General features: G+C 36.4%; 1 protein-coding gene across 34 annotated transcripts in view; it reads left to right on the forward strand.

Annotated features, from left to right (window-relative positions):
• Positions 1-23,269, forward strand: part of NRXN1 (neurexin 1) — a 1,383,669-nt gene that overhangs the window by 476,535 nt on the left and 883,865 nt on the right. For 18 of the 34 annotated variants that reach the window (XM_060187680.1, XM_060187682.1, XM_060187663.1 and 15 more), the window contains 2 exons: positions 11,718-12,019; positions 15,246-15,407. In XM_060187680.1, the coding sequence (XP_060043663.1) occupies positions 11,718-12,019; positions 15,246-15,407 (464 nt within the window). Of the gene's footprint in view, positions 1-11,717; positions 12,020-14,170; positions 14,195-15,245; positions 15,408-23,269 lie in introns of all 34 variants that reach the window. The other 16 variants (XM_060187660.1, XM_060187677.1, XM_060187662.1 and 13 more) reach the window with 1 other exon arrangement.

Below are 23,269 nucleotides of genomic sequence, written 5' to 3' on the forward strand. Positions count from 1 at the left end.
GGAGCTGGTCCCCAGGGACTGGTTATGGGGGGGGGAAGATGGGGAGGAGGTGTGCTTAATAATTTTAAAAGAAAAAAAATTTTTCCCCTTTTTTTCTACTCTATTTTTTAATCCAAATTAAGTTATATTCACCTCCTCGGTGTCACCGCTAGGACCCCTTATTGACTGGCCCACTAAACGCAGAAAATCCTACCGTTTCCAGAAGATGTGGTCAGAGCTCAAGCCACTAGCAGCTTCTCAGTCCGCCATCTTCCAGGAACCCCCCAATGAGTTACCTTTGTTATTATTCTTGTTGTTATTGCTGTCATTGTTGTTGGATAGGACAGAGAGAACTTGAGAGAAGAAGGGAAGACCGAGAGGGGGAGAGAAAAACACCTGCAGACCTGCTTCACTGCTTGTGAAGTGACCCCCCTTGCAGGTGGGGATCCAGGGCTCGAACTGAGATCCTTGCTTCAGTCATTGGGCTTTGCGCCATGTGTGCTTAACCTGCCTGCTACCGCCTGATGCCCAACATATTCTTTTAATACCCAGCATACATACAATCAGAAAATTTTTGAAGGTATAATTTTCTGGGTTAAAGAAGAAAGGGAAGGGGCCTGAGCAATCCCACATCTGTAGAGAACATGTTTCTATGACAAGGACTTAAGGTTCAACCCCCCCAGACCCCCACTTGTAGGGGGAAACTTCAGGAGTGGTGAAGCAGTGTTGCAAATGTCTCTCTTTCCTACACTCTATTTCTTCCTACCCTCTCAATTTTTCTCTGTCTCTATCAACAAAAAGAAAGGGGGAAATATACATGGGAACGAACTGTACACTTACTATATAGGCACTGAGTCCCAGTGATAACTTTGGTGGCAATTAAATTGGTTAATTATTAGTTAAAAAATAGAAAGTTGATTCTGATGGAATATGAACAGAATACTATTTATTTATTTATTTTAAGATTGTATTTATTTATTCATGATAAATGATAGGAGAGACAGAACCAGACATCACTCTGGTAAATGTGCTGCCAGGGATTGAACTCAGGACCTCATCCTTGAGAGTCCAAAAAAGCCTTATCTAATGAACTACCTCCTAGATCACCAGAACACTATTTAGTTATATTGTCATTGCTGCTTCACTACTGTCTCTCTTACTATGTAGATCTCTACCTGTATTCCTTTGTCTCTGTCTTTTTTTTTAAGTAAGGGGGTGAATGCTTTACAGTGTGTACACATTAAATATGTACTAGGCCCCCAAAGTTTTCTTTCTCCTCTCCCCATCACCCAGTCTCCACAGTCCTTTGCTTTAGTGCAATACATGGTGTCTAATCTTTATTTCACTGTGTGTTCTCCTTCCCCTCTGTCTCCTTATCATAGGTGAACTGTACAGAGAGGAAGGGCCAAATCTTTAGTCAGGTGATGATAAATGCATAGAACTATAACACATTCTCCTTTTCTTCACCTTAAATTATGAGACAAGGGATGACATTTCTGTCAGGTTTTAGGCAAAAGTTATAAACTAGCTGGAAATTTTAATAACTAACAGTGACCAGAAATTCAGTGATTCTGCCCAATTCAAGAAAAGCTGGGGGAAAAAAAAAAGAAATGACAGTTCACATTTGAGTTCAGTGGCTAAAGTAATGTAACACAGATAAAATTTATACTTCCTCACACTAGTATACCATGACTGTACCCCTGTGTTGTTACCTTATATTAGATTTACAAGACATATATTATATTACTTAATTTTCACCACCAGTCTAGTAGTAGGTCTTTGTGTTATTGCTTCCATTTACTATTGAGAAAACATATTCTGGGCAGGGGTAGATAGCATGATGGTTATGCAAAGAGACTCTTATGCCTGAGGCTCTGAAGTCTCAGGTTCAATCCCCAGCACCATCATAAACCAGAGCTGAGCAGTGCTCTTCTAAAAAAAAAAAAAGTAAATAAATAAATAAACAGAAAACAGATTTTAAGGTGATTCATTCTTTTCCAAGTGCTCACAACATGAGAGATCCAAACCTAGACAATAATTGTCTGATAACCCATATAAATATAGTCTGTAACTTCAAAATAGCTCATTTGGATAGTTTGCTGTTTTGTCATATAAGAGACACAGGTTCAAGATGGGGCCCCCATTATTGTCTGTCTGTCTTATCTATACATCTATCTGAAAAGTCAGCCTAGATCAGGTAAGTCCTAGAGACAACAACAACAGAAGCAATACTAGTTTTTTTTTTTTAATGGTTTCATCGCCTATCCTGAGTCTAATCTCTACACACAAGTCTTGATATTTTTGTATTGTAAATCCAATCACACCACACCCAATCCTACAATATTCCAATGATTTCCCATTGAGATGGAATAAAATCCAGAAGTTTGACCAGGAGTGAGAATGTAATAATCTCATAACACCATATTGCCCATTTTGTTAACGATCAATGGTGTCTAGGTTTTGCTCCACTCCTTAAAGGTTCGAACTATTTTTTCATTTTTAGAGGGAAGATGGGAAGTAACTCATCTGATGGAGACCATCTGACTTATATGTCTGAGATTCCCAGTGTTATCCATACAGCCTTATCACATATTGTTTATGTCTACCTCTATCGAAGATACCTGGGATGCTACTATACGTTGATTTCCTTAAGAAATTGTCCGCAGAAGATAGATAACATAATGGTTATGCAAATAGACTCTTATGCCTGAGATTCCAAAGTCCCAGGTTCAGTCCCCCACACCACCATTAACCAGAGCTGAACAGTGCTCTGGTAATAGAAATAAAATAGTCATCTGCGTGGGGAAGATAGCATAGTAGTTATACAAAGAGACAAAGTCCCAAATTTAATCCCCAGCAACATTATAAAAAAAGTGGGGGGTGTGGCAGGCGGAAGCGCACATAGTAAAAATAAATAAATAAATAAGTTTTCATTTTTGTGCTAAACATAGTAGACTTATACTTAGCACTGTATATTCCCAGTTTAGTAGCTACGACTAATTTTAAAATGTTCCCAGTTCTCTTAAAAATAAGAAATGTAACAGCCCAGGTCCATTAGTTTTTTGTTATCTTTGAGTCATTTCACATCCAGAATGCGAAATAGTTTGTTTTCAATAACAGTATTGAATGAACTGGCATGCTTCTAGAGAGATATAAATGCAGTTAATAAGCCTCCTTAATTATATTAAGTAATAAAGACAAAATATTAGGCTATAACAGAAGATATATACCCGTTAGATTAATCCAGAAAAAAAAAAATACTAAGCTTCAAACCCACAGAGAATTCCATTGTAGTATTGCTGAAAACTGAGACACATTGAGAATAAGAATTGAGAGACCACCTACAATAATTTAATGGCTGGATTCTGCTGGGATGCCTATTAAGTAGACATTTGACACATCTACATACTGATCTGATCTAGCCCATCTTCATTTCACACTTCATTTTTGCAATCCAAGGATGTAAAGTAACTGCATAGGATGTTTATTGAGAGAAGTGCCACAATATCAAAATATCTCATCTTTAATACTTAACTCAGAGGTGGTGGGCACATTAAATTCTTGTAATTCTTACAAGATATTCTAAATCTTCACATCAATCTGTCATAACAGAACTCCCAACTGTCATATATACTCAGCTCACCTGGGAAATCTTATTAAAATGCAGATTCTGTACTACTGAGGGTAGAAGTCATAAAATTAACACTTTCTTTTCCCCCACAAGCTCCAAGTGATGTAGATTGTTGTAAATGATGTCCAATTAAAATTGCTTATCAAGGCAAAAAATAAGAAGTTGAAGCAAGGCATTTATTCTTTTGCAAAAGGGCGTGCCACCAGCAGTGGCCATCAGGCAGCAGCACACCCCCTTCACCCTTCTCCCATCTTTTATACCTGATGCAGAACTGTCTCCTCCACCCCTGGGCTAGGCTTCAGAGCTCTCAATCTCCCCTTTGCCTGAATAAAAATATGAGGAAGAGAATCTAAGGGTCTCTGCTGGAGGATTAGCAAGCACTGCAAGGAGCTGACCTAAAGAATACAAAACTACTGGCCATAGGTGGTCATAGATAACAATTTATAAAAAGAATTTTTGTACTAAACAGTTGTTCTATTCATGTTCTTTTGAAGAGAAGACCTAACCATCTCTCACATAGGTATTGCTGGCCCTCAGAGTACAGTTTGAGTAATAGATACAAAGATTTTTTTTTTTTTTAAACAAGTCCATGTTAACCACACTTTTCTCTTCCCTAGAAAGTTATCTATTGTGGCTTGGTAGGTGGTGCAATGGATAAAGTTTTGATTCTCAAGCATGAAGTCATGAATTCAATCTCTAGGAGCACATGTATCAGAGGGATGTCTGCCCCCCCCCACCCCATAAAGTATTTTTTTTAAAGAATAATAAAAAAAAAGTTACCTGTTTTAATGTTGTCTTTCAAGATGCCACAAATTATATCTGTTTTAAAAATCAAATTATAGGGGGCCAGGCAATGGCACACCTGGTTGAATGCACATGTTACAATGTACAAGGACCCAGGTTTGAGCCCCCAGTCCCCACCTGCAGGGGGAAAGCTTTGCGAGTGAAGAAGCAGAGCTGCAGGTATCTCTCTACTTTCTCCATCTCTATCACCCCTTACCCTCTCATTGTTTGGCTGTCTCTATCCAATATAAAGATAATTAAACAATGTGTTTTAAAAATTACATTATATGATGCAGAACAATCCACCACATGACCAGAATATTTGGAAAACTCAAATAGCAGAATGTTAGGGCTGAATCCCTGAATTTAGGGAGGAAATAGTATGTTATACATCCTTCCTCCCTCCCTCCCTCCCTCTCTCCCTCCTTCCCTCCTTACCTTCCTTCCTGCCTTCCTGCCTTCCTTCCAAGACACTGTTCAGTTTTGGTTTACTATGGTGCTGGGGATTGAATTTGGGACCTATGGTGCCTCATGCTTTTTACATAACTATTATACTATCTCCCCAGGCCTAGATTGAGCACTCCTTTGGAGTTTGGTTATACAGAAAATCACTGTTTGTATTACTTCAACCAAGTGGATGATATAATAATTTACCACTTGACATAATTTAGTCTCTATTTTGCAAATTAAGAGTGTCTGTAAATACAGAATATCTGTAAATTGGTTGTGACTGTGATTGCAGCCTTATAATTTTATATTATACAACTTCATTATCAAGTAATTCTTTATTGACATATATTCATAAACTCATGGAAATATTTTTACAAAGTATTTACCAAGTTATGTTTTTGTTTTGAGTTGTGTTAGGGATTTCTCCAGGTTAAAAGATACTGGGGTCCTGTTGTCATACATTTAACTGTTAGGAGTTAAGCCTGAGGCAGGCTCAGAAATTCAGGTATTGCACACTTGTGAATTTATTTGTTTATTATTTTCCTAGTGTATCACATGATGTGTATAAAACTTACTGGGCATTAGTCCAGCCAGGGACACAGTGGCCTATTTATTTCCTAGCACCTGTAGTTATTGCAATCAGTTGTGCAACAGGATTGGAAAATTGTTGTACTAGAATTGTGGACCACGTCAGACTTTAGTTTGCAAAAAAAAAAAAATGCATTCACTTTTAATTTGCACTGAGTTTCTTGTTATGAATTAGAAAATTGTTTTATGACAATACCTAGAAATAAGGAAAAGTGAGATTAGAATTGAGAGAACAAATGATTATGTATTGATGGTATCTCAATTAGTTTTTGTGTTTATATTTTTAAATTTCTTGTGATTTCACTATATTCACCTAATAAGTTAAAACCCTGGGCTAAATATTATCTAAGACTTATGCATCTTTCATATTTAATGACTTCAAGTATATACTCATGAATGTACCTCCTTTGTGTGTGTGTGGGGGGTTAATGAATGGTTGACAATTTTGCCTGGGTTTGTTGCATTGAGTCATTTAAATTGCAACAAAACCTTGAATAATTAATATTTTAGAAAGCACTTTGGATAAATATCACATCTGGTAAATGTTAGACTTGTGTGCCTGAAGCTCTGGGTTCAGTCCTCAGGACTACATATAACAGAGTGGTATACTGACTTCACTGCCACTCTGTCACATCCATGTAAGACTCTCTCTCACATATATAAATACAATTTTTAGAAATTTTTATTTTTTTTTTTTGGCTTCCAGCATTATTACTGGGGCTCGGTGCCTGCGCTACGAATCCACAGCTCCTGGAGGCTATTTTTTTTTCCTTTTGTTGCCCTTTTTTTTTTTTTAATCATTCTTGTGGTTATTATTGTCATTGATGATGTTGTTGTTGGATAGGACAGAGAGAAATCGAGAGAGGAGGAGAAGACAGAGAGGGGGAGAGAAAGATAGATACCTGCTTCATCGCTTGTGAAGCAACCCCACCCCCCACCCTACAGGGGAGTGGGGGAACTTGAACCAGGATCCTTACACTGGTCCTTGAGCTTCAAACTATGTGCACTTAACCCACTGTTACCGCCTGACCCCCGAAATTTTAATTTTTTATAAAGCTTGGTTTCTTGCTACAAAAATACATAGTTCCCTCAGAATTTACATATTTTGATTCATATTTGGGAATGTTGTATGTCATTGCATTTGGCAGAAGTATACTAAGGAAGGATTGAGCTACTCTCCCTTTAAAGTATTTGTTTTTCTTACAGTGATCCATTGTTTTGATTTCTAGATTACATAGGAGTAAGCAGACTTTACTGTCTTGTTTCTCTAAACTTGCTTTATTTTTATAGTCAGAGTCAGTCCTGCCGATTATTTAATTTAATAATTCAAACTTCTGATGTATAATTTGGTTTAATCAAGGATGATCTTTGCAATTGGTTCTGATGTATGTGACTTGTAGAAGTGAATATAAATGAAGCAAATCTCACTATATATATATATATATATATATATATATATATATATATATATATATGTTATATGTATGTTGACTTCTGTCACTGGCATGTTTCTGTACTTGGCAGTCATTTAAACTGTGTGACCCTCACTTCCCTAGAAATTCAAATTTTAAACATTAAACTAGAGGAGGGTCTCTAACTTTTCTTGAGGCCAGGGTACACCTAATCTAGGTATTCAGTAGGGACTGAAAAATATGCAACTATCATTTTCAAATAAATGAATGTACTATAAATATATATCCAGGCTTCTTTATAATCAAGTGATCAGAACAAAAAGCAGAGAGAAATGAAAGAAATTGAGAAATGTTGTTTTTATTTGTTATAATAACCATTTTCTAAATATTAAAAACACATAGGCTTCATTATATGTAAAATTCTCATGGGATTACATAATGCCAAATAGTATAAACTGCAGTTAATAAGTTTGTATTGTATCAGAATTGGGTAAAGATTATTATTTATTTATCCAAAACTTGGATTAATAATTTCATTAAAAATAATTTATTATTTTTATTTATTTATTGAATAGAGATAGCCAGAAAGTGAGAGGGAAGGGAGAGATAGAGAGGGAGAGAGACAGAGACATGTGTAATACTGCTTCACCACTTTCAAAGCTTTCCCCTTTCAGGTGGGGACCAGGCACTTGAACCTGGGTCCTTACACATTGTAGCACATGTGCTCAGCCAGGTGTGCTACCACCTAGGTCCTCTCTTCAATTCTGATAATTTTATAGATATAATATGGCACCTGGGGACCATGTGGTTGTGCACCCAGTACAGCATACAAGTTACATTACATAAGGACCTGGGTTCAAATCAACCCTTCTATCCCTGCCTGAAGAGGGGAAGCTTTGTGATTGGTACTGCAAGTGTCTCTCTCTCCCTCTTTATCTTTCCTTCCTTCTAATTTTCTCTGTCTTTACAAAAAATAAACAAAATATTTTAATTGGAATCTAATTTTAGTCTGAGTTTTCTTTTTTCATGAAGATTCTTAAGATTGAGCATCCTTTCATTTATTCACAGGGCATGTTGTTTATAGACTTGTTTTTCTGTAACATTTATCTATACCACTTTTGTCCATTTTTTCTATTCTTTGTCTTCATATTTCCAGAGGACTTTGTATATCCTGGATTCTAACCCTTTGTCAATAATATATTATGAAAATATTATATATAAAAACATGAAACTATTTTCCTGTTTTTAAATTTTAATCCTCACACTCTATTGGTGTTATTGATAGGTATGAAGTTGCCTATCCCCAACATTTTACAAATTTTCTTTTCTTTTTTTTAAATTTATTTTTATTTATTTATTATTGGATAGGGATAGAGTAAAATTGAGAAGGGAGAGGGGAAGTAGAGAGAGAAAGAGATAAGACACCTGCAGACCTGCTTTACCACTTGTGAAACTTTCCCCCCTGCAGGTGGGGACCAGGGGCTTGAACCTGGTTCCTTGCACACTGTAATGTGTGCACTCAACCAAACATGTCACCACCTGGCTCCCAAATTTTCTTCAATAATGTATATTCCTACTCCATGATTTTGTAACCAAAGTAATATAAAGAGTCAATGTCACTTTATTCCTATAAAATTCAATTATCCCAGCACAATTTTCAAAACTTTATTAGTGACTTAGTAGTTTTCAACACCATAAAATTACAATAGAGTTCCATAACAATCCCACCTTCAAAGTTCTAGCCCCTCGCCACTGAAACACACACACACACACACACACACACACACACACACACACACACACACACACCAATAACCACTCCCATTCTGTTGGATGTCTTTCTATTTTGGTGATGGTTCTCTTCGCTTTGCAGAACCTTTTCAGTTTGATGTCCTATTGATGTATTTTTGTTTTTGTTTTCCTTCCTGGTTGATTCCCATCTTTAAAGACCTTTTTGAAGCATAGATTGTGAAGTGTTCTGCCATATTTCTCTTCTATGATAGCTTCTGTTGTAATGTCCATATCATTGATACATTTGGAGTTGACTTTTGTGCATGGTGATATATACTGGTCCAATTGAGTTCATCTGCACATTTTGAACCAATTTTTCCAATAATATTTGTTGAATAGACTCTCCTTTATCCTGTCAAAAATGTGTTGTTTGTAGATATGGGGACTAATGTCATCTTTTTAATTACAGAGTAGTATTTTATTGAATATAAGTCCCAGGACTTCCTTATCAATATAAGTCCCAGAATCATCTGTTGACTAATCTTTACTTTGCTCTCTTATCTCTGATGCTCAACTTGGTACAAATCATTTTGATATGTAGTTAAAATTATTTTTAGTTTGATTGATTACTTTTACTCTATTCCTCTTCTACTTAATTCATTATCTTAATTGCCATAATTTTCTAATAAATGTCAATCTTTACAGAGGAAAGTTGCCCTATTTTTCACTGGCATGTCTTGGTTGTTTGGGGCTCTTTATTTTTCCTATAGAAATTATAGTCAGCTTTTAACAGCCATTTTTAAAAGTTAATGAGATTTTTATTGGATTTTCATTGAATGTCTTGATCTACTTAAGTCTGTTTAAAGCATTATCACCAGTATCACCAGTACCTAGACCCCTGAAATCTTTCTAAAATATTCTATTAAGTTCAATTAGTTTTGAATGTAATTTTGCTCTTTCAAATTTTATATTTTCTAATTGTTATATCATATAATCTTTAAACCACTTAGATGTTTTTCTTGTCTTCTTATGTTACTCAAGGCTTCAAGTACAGTTATGTTGATAGTGGGAATATGTATTTTATTTTTAATTTTTAAATGGATATTTTAGATTTTATAATAAACTATATTATTTGTCTTACATCATTTGACAAAATTTTTACATTAAGTGTACAAAGAGGAATACCTCTACCATTCCTGGTATTCATAAGCTATTCCAAATATATGTACATTGTTTTCCTATTTTATTTTCAAACTTGTTCCAAAAGGTTAATAACTGACCATTTACAGGGCCTAAAAATTTTTTGAGATGCATACTGCACCCAGGGCAGTTCACAAGTGAACAAACAAGTGAACAAGTAGGTTGACGTTGATATTTGAGCCTATTTTTTTTCCCTTGAATGCATCAAAATTATTAAGTTGTGCTGGATCTCAATATTAGGTTGCTGACTTTATTGAGCTAACCAGTGAGGCAGGCAGAATTAAGTTAATTTTGGTAACTTCATGATCCTCAAGGACTGAGCTTCACACTTGGGATGAACCCTGCTGATATTGTGAGAGTATCAATTGGAGGAGTTCTTTAGTGAAGATTGTGTTGCATGTGGTGGGACTAACCTAGCCACCAGATTTTGCTGATACTTTACTTATATTATAGGCAGTGAATTATCAAGGACTAAGCTCATGAAACTTTCTACGTACTTTGTTTTTTAGTGCCACTGACTACACTTTATCTGGGAACCAGAGTGAGAAACCATTGAGCTAAAACATTGATTTGCACTGGGATATAGTAATCTTGAGGGTTTTTTTGTTTTGTTTTATTTTTTAACTATCAGATGAAACTATTTCTGAGGTGAAAACTTACTGTGTAAATATGAATGAACCCTTTGGTCTATGTACCTTCTGATATGCAGAATAGAAATACTGTTTTCTGTGAGTGGGGATTTAGCATAGTGGTTATGAAAGAAGTTTTAAAAGCCTGGTGCTCCAAAGTCCCAGGTTTAATTCCCCACACCACCATAAGCCAGAGTTGAGTAGTGCTCTGGAATAAAAAAAAAATAATAATAATAATGATAAATAAATGAAATGAAATGCTGCATTACCAGTGAAACAAACCACCACTTACAATTCAGTATCATTTTTAATTACACTGTTAGTAATTTTTCATAAACTGAGTCCAGATCATACTGTCATGTCCCTCTTGACATCATGGTAATATTACCTAGGATGTTACCAGTTTTCTGTTTGTTTTGTCACTGGGATTCGGTACCTGCACTATGAATCTACCACTCTTCACCATCTGTCTTTCCTTCTTCTTTCTTTCTTTCCTCCTTCCCCACTAGGTCCTCAGTAGTCACATTTTTGTTTGCTCAGTCTAACATAATTTGGCATCCACATTGTATAGAAAATGTTGAGACCTCATTTGAATGCTATCCCCATTACGATGTGCTCCAATCCTTGTCAGTCTCATAAAAGCCAGCCCTACCATCTGCTTGGTGAGATGAGGGAATGAATCAACAAATTCAGCTGACTTCATTAAGCATCCTGCCGTTGCTCCTTTCATCCAGGAGGGGAAAGGGGAAGGGAAAAAAGCTCTATAGCAGACCCATTTGCTCCCAAATTCTTTTGCTGTTGTTGTTTTTCCTTTACTTTCCCCTTACCAGATAAATTGTTATGGTTTCTTAGAGATGAACATTTTTTCTCTTCACTGAGATCTTTGAATATAAATGTCACATTGAAAATTACAATGATGCCTTAGTCAGATGGAAAAATGTTGCAGACTCAGTAGAATCCATTGTTGGCAGCAGAGTAGAACCATCCAGTATGCGTTTATGGTACCTGATTTGTGCCCTAGAGATATCACAGAACTACTTCCTCTGACCAGAGCTCTTATAGTGACACTTAAAAATTAATTGAATTTTCAAGAATGTCAGCTTTAGCTTCTGTAGTTGATAGCCCAGTAGCTGAGTTTTATTAAAAATACACTGCCACCTACAGTCTGTTTTCTCTAACAGGATTCTTGTCATGAATGTCAATTATAAAGAAACAAAGCAAAACATTTCATTTTCTTTTAGTTAAGAACAATACTATATATATATATATAGTATATATCTTTAATTACGTGTATATGTATCTGTTTTCCTCTAGGAAAAGAAGAATATATCGCTACTTTCAAAGGATCTGAGTACTTCTGCTACGACTTGTCTCAAAATCCCATTCAAAGCAGCAGCGATGAAATAACTCTGTCCTTTAAAACTCTTCAGAGGAATGGACTGATGCTTCACACTGGGAAATCAGCTGATTATGTCAACCTTGCCCTGAAAAATGGAGCTGTCTCTCTGGTCATTAATTTGGGATCAGGGGCCTTTGAAGCACTAGTGGAGCCTGTGAATGGAAAGTTTAATGATAATGCCTGGCATGATGTGAAAGTCACCAGGAATCTGCGTCAGGTAACAGCGCAGTGGATAAGAGTAACTGGTTTTGTTTCTTGCTACAACTGTGTGTGTGTGTGTGTGTGTGTGTGTGTGTGTATGTGTGTGTGTGTGATACTTGAAAAATCCTAAATGACATGATATAGGGCTCCTCAGAGTCGTTTACAAATTAGCTTTTGTCCTCTGAGATGAATCTTCCTGCCATACTTGAGCAGGGGCATATCTAGAAAGTTTGGGGGTGAGCCCAGATATTTTGTTGATTCTGTCACATGTAACCATTTTCCAGGAGGCTGAAATGTCACCTGCCCTTCCTGTGATGTATGTGATTTTGTTATGTTTATGATTTTTCTTTCTGTTTAATTTAAAATTACAGTTTCCATAGTGATCATTTGGAAGCATGCACATTGGGGTCATTAAATCACAGTTCCTTCTTTGTAGTAACAAGAGCAGTGTGTTCATGATTTGGGATTGTACCAATCCTTCTTTCCTCCCAACCCCCAATTTTGAAAAGTATATAAGAAAAGTCCCTGAGGAGAAAAAGTGACTCTGGGGGTTCATACCACTCCTAAACAGCCTGTCTATGAGGATGTTTTTATTGTTAGCATAGACATTTCAAGTTAACCCTCCATGACTCTAGAGTTACCAGTTCATCTTCTTGGTGTTCATTCCTATTTGACTGTGTCTTTAAAAAAGAAAAAATACTTGCAAATCTATAGACTAGGAAAACACCAACTTGTTAATAAATCAGTGGGTCCATATATACTGTATGCTTTTTAATAAGACATACTATTACAGTATATACATATATAGAAATAAAATGAATAGCTTGTCCTATTATATTTAATATTATAAGTTTTGGCTGCTACTGGAATTTGAATGATTACAATGCATCATTTTGTTAAGTGTTTACAGTGACTAATTTTTCTGCAGTACATGCTGATCTCAAACTAATCCCTTAACATATTTGTTGTTTCTCTGAACAGTTGCAGAATGACTGGATTGTTTCTGGGTTTTCTTTACTTAAAGAGCCCTCTCTTACTGAGCTTTTAACTCTTTAACCTTTCTCCCCGATCCCCACCCCCTGCCTCTGAAAAACAAACTAAGCTATAGAAGCAAAAAGTAACTTTAGAAATAAAGACTTAGTGTTAGCCAGGAAAGGCAAGTAAGACTCAAGGTTCTTGGCCCTACCCCCCCTTCTCCTCCCCCCACCCATGTGCACCCCCAGATCTTTCAGAGGCCTTACTGTCATGGGAGGGTCTGCATGCTTTACAACTGCCATAGGAGATAGTTGCTCATTCTCAGTATAGCTATAGTCCATGGATCTCCTAAAAACGCTGTCTCTTTGGTTTTCTTTGTTTTATTTTACTTTTTCCTCTCAGATCCAAGAGACCGGAGGCTCATTTGAGAGAAGCACAGAAGGAAGGGTGGGGCTTAAGGAGCCCACTTTCTAGATTTGCCTTTGCTCAGGTTACAACCCACACTGTGAATTAGTAGCTCAAAGGACACCATAGTTATACAGCTGGGGTGCATGTGTGGCAGGACAGATTAAAAAAACAAATTCATTCTACTCATTCTTTGTGTCAGGATCTTTGCTTTGTCTCATTGCAGTAAACTGTGACCCTAAAGTCCATCAATATGACCGAAGGAAGTTTTGGAGTTGAGGAGGAGTCCTTGTGTGCTGTAAAATTGAGTAGTAGGGCAATGCCAACCAATTCCTCTGAATTTGCTGGGCTTGGGGTGGGCCAGGGTGGGGGAGGGATCACTTACGGGTATAAGTGGACAGTGATCAGCTGACAAGCTTTAGGCCTTTGAATCTTATTCTAGACTTTTTAAATTCTGTCAGATGTACCCAGGGAGGCAAAGGAAACATTGCCATATGTCTGTTTCTGTCTAGTAGCAAAAGTTATGAATAATACTGGCAGGAGAAATATTACCTCTGTGGGAGGCCTATTTGTTAGTCTGCTTTTTTCTTGTAAAATTTTTTTGCCCTTTTTCTATGTTACTAACATGCTTAATAACTAACATGTCATTCATGGAATGTTTCATTCTACTAACCGTTACCTGAATCAAAAAATGTACTAACATGGTAGAGACCATCATATTTTTTAAGTAACGATCGTTATTCTGTTCACAGTTTTTAATTTCCTTTCTCCCCCCTTCTCCACAAAGCACTCAGGCATTGGACACGCTATGGTAAACAAACTACATTGTTCGGTAGATATCATTCTAATTGTTTCTTATTTTGGGTTTGCCGTGTGTTTTCTTTCTTTCTTTTAACTGTAGACATCATTAACAAAAGAGGAACTGCGGTTGGTACTCTTCTGCTTACTTTGACCTCCTTCTTTTCATCTGTTGTTGACCTTCTTATTTTTTACCTGTTCCTGTCAACTTCTGTTTTCCAACTCACCTGTAGGGGCATCGTTAACGTTTCGAACGTTTTGCATCCAGCTGTGGTTAACACGGGATAAGACAAAATGGTGGCTGGCCCGAGTGACCGCAGGCTCAGCCAGTCTCTAACCATTCATGATGCATGGCATGCACACTTGATTTGGGAATGCTGGAGATGACACATCCACTCATTTTTCCGTCATCACAAAGCTATTCTCCCCCCCCCCCCACCCCACCCTTTGATTCTCCCTGTTTTCTTTCCTTTCCTTTCTGGACAGTACTGTACCTCCTGCATGTGCACATCAGCGTGTGCTGCTTCACTGATTGTTTTGCCTCCCTTCCCCTTTGGCATGAACTTAGGCACTTGCATGCTGAACAAATGCTGCTAAATAGTGCTAATAGTGATGTTGCCGGAAATAGCTTGCGCCTTTTATGTTAACAAGGTGCACGTTGTAATCAGTTAATACTAGATGACTAAACTTTACTAATATGTACACCAGCAAAACTAACCTAGGAAGCATTTTACTAACACCATTTTTGTGTCTGCTGAATAACTTTTGAGTTGCAATAGGGATGATGCTGACACTAGCTCAATAATCAGTTAACTCTCTAACTAGTTTAGATCTCTTAGGGCTAGTTGACTAGAATCCAAGAATAAACCTCAAACAGACATGAAAATGGGTTCCGCCATAGGTCTAAAAAAAGAAAAAGAAAAAAAAAATCCAACCAACCAACCAAACAAACAAAAAAACAAAATGAAAAATAAAACAAAACAAAATACAAAACAGGCATATCCCAGGATTACAGTACCTAGGTCTGAGTATAGCGTGTCCTTTCCCTGTGCTTTGTTATCTAGGTAACAATATCAGTGGATGGGATTCTTACCACAACGGGCTACACGCAAGAAGATTATACCATGCTGGGGTCTGATGACTTTTTCTATGTTGGAGGCAGTCCCAGCACAGCTGACCTTCCAGGGTCACCAGTCAGTAACAACTTTATGGGCTGTCTCAAAGAGGTAAATGCCACTATCACCAGAATTATTCTTAACTCATGATTTCATCATTTCAGATCCAGCACGAGAGCATCTTTGATGAAGACTTGATGTTTCCAGAGTCAAATGGCACAACCATAAATTCAATGTGCTACTATTGTTTACATAGAGATTTGAGGTGGGAGGGGACAACTCATAGAACATTGAGGATTCATTTTCTTTTCTTTTCTTTAATAATCTGCAAGTATTTCACAATTCAACTTATAAGAGTAGTTATGCCCTTAATATAAAAGAAAGTCAAACACAAAGGTATTAGGTATGGATTTGAACTAAACTGCTCATTTTCAACTTGTGTTTTCAGTGTTATGTGTAGAGTGTTGACTTGTTTAAATAACACAGAAAAAAAAAGAAGAATTGAATTATAGAAGACTTTATCAAACTGAAGTAAAATGTCTATAATGACACAATTGTGTTTTTTTATTTTAAATTGTTCCAAAATAAGTGAAGCTGTCTCATTTGTGATCTGATGAGTTTTATTTGATACTTACCTGAGTAAAACTATCAGTGTAAAATATAGATCAGCTTTCATTTTCATTGCTCATTATTGGTTATAAACTTTGAGAGGACTGGATCTTGTTAAGGAATGGGGACACAAAATTCAGAAGTTCCCAAGTTTTAGCTTTTTTGAATATATTTTCCACAAATACTTCCTGTTTTCATTTAGTCACAACCAAGTTTCTTTTTATTATTGGAATCAAATATATTCTTACATTGAATGGCTACAGTTTAATGGTGTAAATAACTAAAATACAGAATTTAATAAATTTTAAATTATTAATCATTAACATAGCTACTATTGGTAAGCAGTGGTATATATTTTTTTATTTAATTGTATAAAACTGACTGAGGTAAGCATCAAAGGCAAAACACCCACTATTGAACTATCTTTACCTGTCTTCCATTTCTGTGAACATTCTGGATGTTACTTTGGCCACTATTTAGAAATGTATAGAACAATTATAAGGGAGGTTTATACAGCTCTTTAGTTTTAACAGATTCAAGGATATGCAGTTCTGAAATATTTAATCTAACCATACTTTCTGCTGGGTGGAGTTGATTACCTTTCAAAGAATAACTTTTGATTTTTTTCTGCTAATATCTATTATGTTGAGTTCTATGGGACATACTAAGACAGTCTAATTATCATCATTACTATAATTATATTAGTGACATTTTTCAAGCTCTTAGTGCCTGATACTAAGCTTTACAGCTATCTTTATAATAGAAGTAAACACTTTAATAACTGAATTTTTTAGGTAAGGAAATTAAGTTCAGAGCAGGTAAGTTTCTATGACAAGTACTCACAGCTAGTAAGTATTACTTGAGTTGTAAATCATAGAGTTAATATTTGAGAATCTTTGTGTTCTTAGTCATCATAATCTACAGTATCTCAAAATGTTCAGATTCTTGTCACAGAAGGTTGTACAAAAATCTCAATTATGTTATAACTGAAATAGTTTTTTTATTTATTTTAAATTTATTTATTACTGGATAGAGACAAAGATAAATTGAGAGGGGAGGGGGAGTTAGAGAGTGGAGGGGGAGTTAGAGAGTGGAAAGAGACAGAGAGACACCTGCAGCCTTGCTTCACCGCTTGTGAAGCTTTGCCCCTGAAATTGTTCTTATAAGTATGTGATAGGCTTTAAGGAATGAGGCAGTTAATTGTGCAGCACAATTACACTCATTTGAGTTAGAAAGAAAGTAAAATGAGAAACAGTTCTGATAGATAATACTAAGACGCAGAAAGGAAGGATGTAAGAATTTGGAAGTTGATTATGATACAAAGGATATAGTAGATATTTCAGGTGGGGGGGAGACATAGAAAGTTAAAGAAAAGAAAATCCAAACATCTCTAGAAAAAGAGGTCTTTTGTGTATTCTGTGTAAGCAGGAGTGTTTCTCTTGTGAATATCTGAGTTTGACTGAATTTCCTTGATTTCAACATTTGGGTATGAGCAAGACAAGCCTTTGAGCATATGAAGCTGCAATGGATGCCTTAAAATAGTTTAAAAATAGTTTCAGGGCAAACGACTTCAGATTAGCATTGTTAATGTTTAAATGTTAAGGAATAATTGATACCCTGTAGAATTCATCTCTTTTTAAGTTGGATTTAAACCAGAACAGCCACTATACCAGAAACGAGTCAGATGGATTTCATATAGCATTTAATTGACAGCCAGTTAGTCCATGGAGAGAGATTTCGCTCCTGCTGTTGGATTACTATAGGCTTTGGATAGGTAACACTCCTCTTTATTGATTTAGCACTTCCCACATTATTTTCTTCCAGTCTTGGGTGTTTGTTTGCAACAAGTGCTGACACTTTTTCTTAGCATGTAATCTCTTGCACTTTTCTTCTTGATACATTTGAGTGTGGTAGGAAATGGGCGCAATCTATCTGTATATCAGAACCCACTTCATTTGGAGGGGGTTTTGATGGACATAGTTTCCATCCATATCTAGCTATTTATTGAGAATACTCTTCTCTTCCTACTACTGATATGAAATAGTGACAAGGTATCATTCACATTTCTTTTTATTAAACCATTTTGTTTCAGTAGGTGAATTTTATAGAGTTACTGAAAGAGGGAGAAATGTATACTTGTTCATTCTCACTGTATCACTCTTAACACTAAATCCACATAAGTGTACCTTAAGTTGATCTGGCACATTCTGTACTATAGCACACTGTATGTAAAAATCTTCAGATATCAATAATGATTTCAATGTAGGGTCATAAAATTTTCTATTCTCTCTCTTCCTCTCTCTCTCTTTAGGTGGTGAGGCTGTGCACATATGTGATTTCACTTCTCCTGGGATATATATATATATATATATATATATATATATATATATATATATATATATATATATATCAGAGAAAGAGAGATATACTGCAGCACCAGAGCCATAGCACCTCTGACCTCTCATGTGGTGCCAAAGTTTGAACTTGGGCTGTGCACATGCCAAGGCATGTGACCTACCTATTGGGCTTTCTCCAGTCTCAATTTTTTTTTTTCAATTTAGTTCACAAACCTTTCTGGCTGACAAGCCCATGGGAAGATACTAAAAATACCTTGTTAAAAGACACAAAATTTTTAGGGTGCTGGAATAGGAAAGATTCTACAAATCATTCCCCAAAGTACAGCCCCTTATATTTTTAGAAATGGGGAAATAGATCTGGAAAAATATTCTTTGTCCACCCACATCCAGTTAAAGGCATATCAGGACTAGAATACAGAATCCTATCACATAAAATATTGTAACTGATTGACTGATATGTTTCACTGTAAACAATGACATTCATGGCACAAAAGTAGAGATGAGCTGCCACTCTTCACAATTCTCATCTTCATTCTATAAATGTAAAATTAAAAAAAAAAAGGGGAGGGAGAGCACAAAGAGAAACATGGACTAGACATGGTGTATTGTACCAAAGCAAAGGACTCTGGGGACAGAGGGAAAGAAAGGATAATGCACATGTCAAGTGATTGCACTATAAAGCATTAACCCTCTCAATAAAAAAAAAAAAGAAAGAAAGAAAAGAAAAATGACTCAATGAAGCAAAACAGCCCATAATCTAATGTTCATTTAGAGTTCATTAGGGTTTTTCTGTTTGGTATTTTGTAAAGCCCCTGTCAAATGGGACTTTAGCATGTAGCCCAATCAGTCTTCACTAAGAAAGTTGTTTTTAGTGATTATCAAATTTCAAAATTAGTTAAACATAGTTTATGGAAATCTAGCTTGAACTTCCTATAGAATTTTGCTTTAAAAAGAGAGAGCCATGAATACCCATGAATTTTTAATAAAGAGGTCATAGTAGATTAAAAATTTACTTATGTTTTCATCATAAATAATTTTTTTAAAAGCCTCTAGAGAAATGTCTCAGTTCACTAAAAATTTCTTTAAGGATATAAATTTGAGAAAAGGTAAAGAAAAAAGTGAATGTGTTGGCTTATATATAACTGGCACCTATGGAATTCCTAGAGGACAATAACTTTTAAAACATGTTTGTTTTATAAAAACAACAATAGTCATGTTGTGACCAAAATGTGTATCTATATTCTTTTATTTTTATTACATTGAGTAAAATTGAAATATAGCTTAAAAATATTGGTCATTTTAAATTTCATTTACTTTTTCTCACTGACAAGTTTTGAGGAACTACTGCAACAGGAGAGGAAATTAGATGACCCTGAAATAGATAAATTGTGAAATCTAAGTGAGACACTTGGAGACTGTATGCAACTCCTATAACCCAAACATTGACCTTAGACACTAAGGGGAAAAAATTGCTTGTAAAACTATCACAACAGATTCCTTAGAGATTTTTTTTTTCAATCTTCAAAGCAGAATGAAATTCTAACCAATACATTTTTCTTTAAAAAATAAGATTTATTTATTTGTTAATAAGAGAGAGAGAAAGAGGGAGGGAGAGGAAGAGAGAGAGGAAGAGGAGGAGAGAACCAGAGCATCACACTGGCATATGTGATGTCAGTGATTGAACTTGAGAGTCCAAGCTTTATTCACTGTGTTTCCTTCTGGACCTCACTAATACTTATTTCTTTTTCACTATTCTAATCATAAGTGCTTCTGCAGGAAATAGATTAATAGGAAGGGTAATTAATATCACCTTAGAAGTTATTCCTACTAGTATACATTTTTTTAGTCTCATTATGCCTTTAAAATATTTTCCTTCCTGCAGACTGAAAATTATGTAGCTTAGTTTGCTGGTAGGAAAATGAAGCTGAAAAGTGAAAAAAGTTTTAAATTCAGTAAAAACAACCTAGAATTCTTCATTTGAAGTTGTTTTTCTAAATTTTTTTATTGCTACCAGTATTATCATGGGGAGCTCAGTGCCAGCACTACCAATGTACCATTCCCTTAGGTCATTCCTCCCCGACCCCTTTTCTATATTATTTGAAAGAACAGAAATTCGGGGGCGGGGGAGAGAAAGAAGGAAGGAGAGAGACCTACAGTATTATTCTGCTACTTGTGAAGAATTCTGCCTGCAAGTATGGAGCAGGAGGCTCAAACTCAGGTCCTTGCACATGGTAATGTGTGTGCTTAAATGTGGCATATCGCTGCCCAACCCCCTGAAGTTTGTTTTCAACCATGCATACCTGCTAAATATTTTTCATTCAGTCATTTGAGTGGGGATGCTGCTTGTGTGAAGCAATTTTGTTGCTGCCATTAAAAATTGCTTGGGATGAGCCTGAGAAAGGATTCTAGAAGAAAAAAAAAATAAGTGAAATTTCAGGGGGGAATTAAATCCCCACTGAAAATTTCATCAACATAATTAGATTAGCTCAGCTTTTAATTACACTTAAAAACTTTTAGCACTTCTCCACTAGGGAAAGAGAGAGGCAGGGTGGGAGTATGGATCGATCTGTAAATGCTCATGTTCAGCAGGGGAAGCAATTACAGAAGCCAGACCTTCAACCCTCTGCATCCCACAATGACCTTGGGTCCATACTCCCAGAGGGTTAAAGAATAGGAAAGCTATCAGGGGAGGGGAGGGGATATGGAGTTCTGGTGGTGGGAATTGTGCGAAATTGTACCCCTGTTATCCTATGGTTTTGTCAGTGTTTCCTTTTTATAAATAAAAAATAATTTAAAAAAACTTTTAGCACTAAAAATGCAGGAGCAATGTGGCAGACAGGGTTTGGGAAATAGTTTCCTTTCTTTTTCACTTTTTTTAAAAAAAACTTTTATTTTATTTGATAGAACAGAGAGAAGTTTGAGAGAGGGAGATAGAAACAGAGAGATGCCTACAGACCTGCTTCACCACTGGTGAGGCTTCCCTCCTGCAGGTGGGGATCCAAGGCACAAACCTGGGTCTCTGTGCCTGGTAATACGTGCACTTAACTAGATGTGCTGCCACCCAGCCCCAACAATATTTTCTTGTGTAAGTATATTTTCTTCAGTGCAGGAAAAAAAAAGTTGTACTTTCTGTGTATTGCCAGCATGGTCAAATCTGCCATGTGCTGAAATAGAGCTATGAGTCTTACAATGTATCAGCATCAACAACTAGGAATGAGGCACAATATTTCCTTTATATAAATAACAATTATTATAGCTGTTATTTTGGAAAATTAAGAATTTTAGAAACTTGTGAAGTCTTCTCAATTTGTTTTTTCTGTGATAGGCTAAGTTCATTAAGGCCCTTAGGTGGTCTTCTTTTCTGTCTTATTTCTCTCAGTGCTTAGGTGTCCATGATATCTTTACTGGTCTGCCTTTTTCTTTTATACTCTAACAACACGTCAGCACTAAGATACAAGCAGAGGTCAGATATGCATAACCTTGCCTCCTTGCACTTTTAGGAAAACAGACCACAGTTTCTTTAAGTCAGACACCCTCCCCACTTTTTTCAAGGGTATCTTCCCAAGAATGCATATGAGATAAAAGAAGTAGTGTGCTTATTGCAAAACTGAGGTCTCTGAGATCTCAGAAGATCACATGCCTGTGAGCAGTGGGGTTAGATTCTCACCTTGATTGTCTATCCCTGAATTAATTATTTCAACTACTAGAATACAGTGTTTGAATCAGATAATCCAAATAAACATCAGTGATAGAAACTCTACAGTAATTCATTGTGCCTATTGTTGTTGTTAGTTTCTTTTTTGCTACCAGAGTTATTGTTAGGGCTCAGTGTCTGTGTGTTGACTTCACCATTGTTGGCAGCCATTTTTTCTTTATTTTTCTGATAGAGAGAAAGAGAAGTTGGGAGAAGGAGAGATGTTTTTGTGCGTGGGCCACGGAGAAGAGAGAGAGGGGGTCCGGAGAGAAGAGGAAACACAAATCTTTATTTGCACTGGCACCTCAGAGTTGGGTGCTGGAGAGGCAGGTTGGGCCATGTGGAGGTAGCGAAAATGGCCGCCTCATGCAGTAACCTTTCCTGCGTCTGAACACCTGAGTGAAGTGCTGGCAAGAGAGCGAGGTACGGAAGAAAGAAGGGCTTTTATAGGAGTAGCTTTTGCGAGAATGGGAAGGGGGAAGAGTAACCATAGCACTCCAGGATAAAATAATAACTCTCATGAGAATGGGAGGGGGAAGGAGTAACCAAAGCACTCCAAATATCGCGGGGATATAGACAATGCCCTGAGGGCACAACATGGCTGAACAGGCACTCCGAGAATGTCCCAACTCTCGCGGGAACTAGCAGTAGCCTGAGGGGACAACATGGCAGATGTGACTGCATCGGCACAATTTCCTAGCAGAGAGATAGGAAGAAAAGGAGAGACACTTATTCCACTGTTAGTGAAGCTTCCCCCTGCAGGTAGGGACCTGAGACCTGAACCCAGATTCTCATGCTGTTCTACTAAGTATGCTACCTCCCAGACCCTCATTATGCCTGTAAGCATTCCAAGCATTACATATAGAGACATAGAAAGTCAGAGTTATTATTAAAGGGCAAGGGATGTGGTATATTATAGAGTAGTAACATTTCATTAGGCATTTTCTATTTTTCTTATGATGTCCATAACGTCCACTGAGTTATCCAGTAGATAATATAATGATTTAATTTAAATGTTAATTGAGCTATGTAAAATGGTTGGACATTCAGTACTTCAAACATAGCAGCAAGGGAATCATGGAAAAAGGCATTACCAACTTTTTTGAACTTGAGAGTTATCATCTTTAGTAGTGCTCGTATTATTAAATTACAAAGAGGAGTGTACTATTGCTTTTTCATTGCTTATATGTTCAGAGATAATAACTCTCGAGTATAACAATAGTTACATAGGTATATTATTTCTGTTGATAGAGGAAGCTATGACTACAGCAGAAGTTAGGAAATTAACTTAGAGTGAAACCAGTTCTAAGTAG

Source organism: Erinaceus europaeus, chromosome 3 (assembly GCF_950295315.1).
Source record: "Erinaceus europaeus chromosome 3, mEriEur2.1, whole genome shotgun sequence".
Taxonomy (NCBI): Eukaryota; Metazoa; Chordata; class Mammalia; order Eulipotyphla; family Erinaceidae; genus Erinaceus; species Erinaceus europaeus.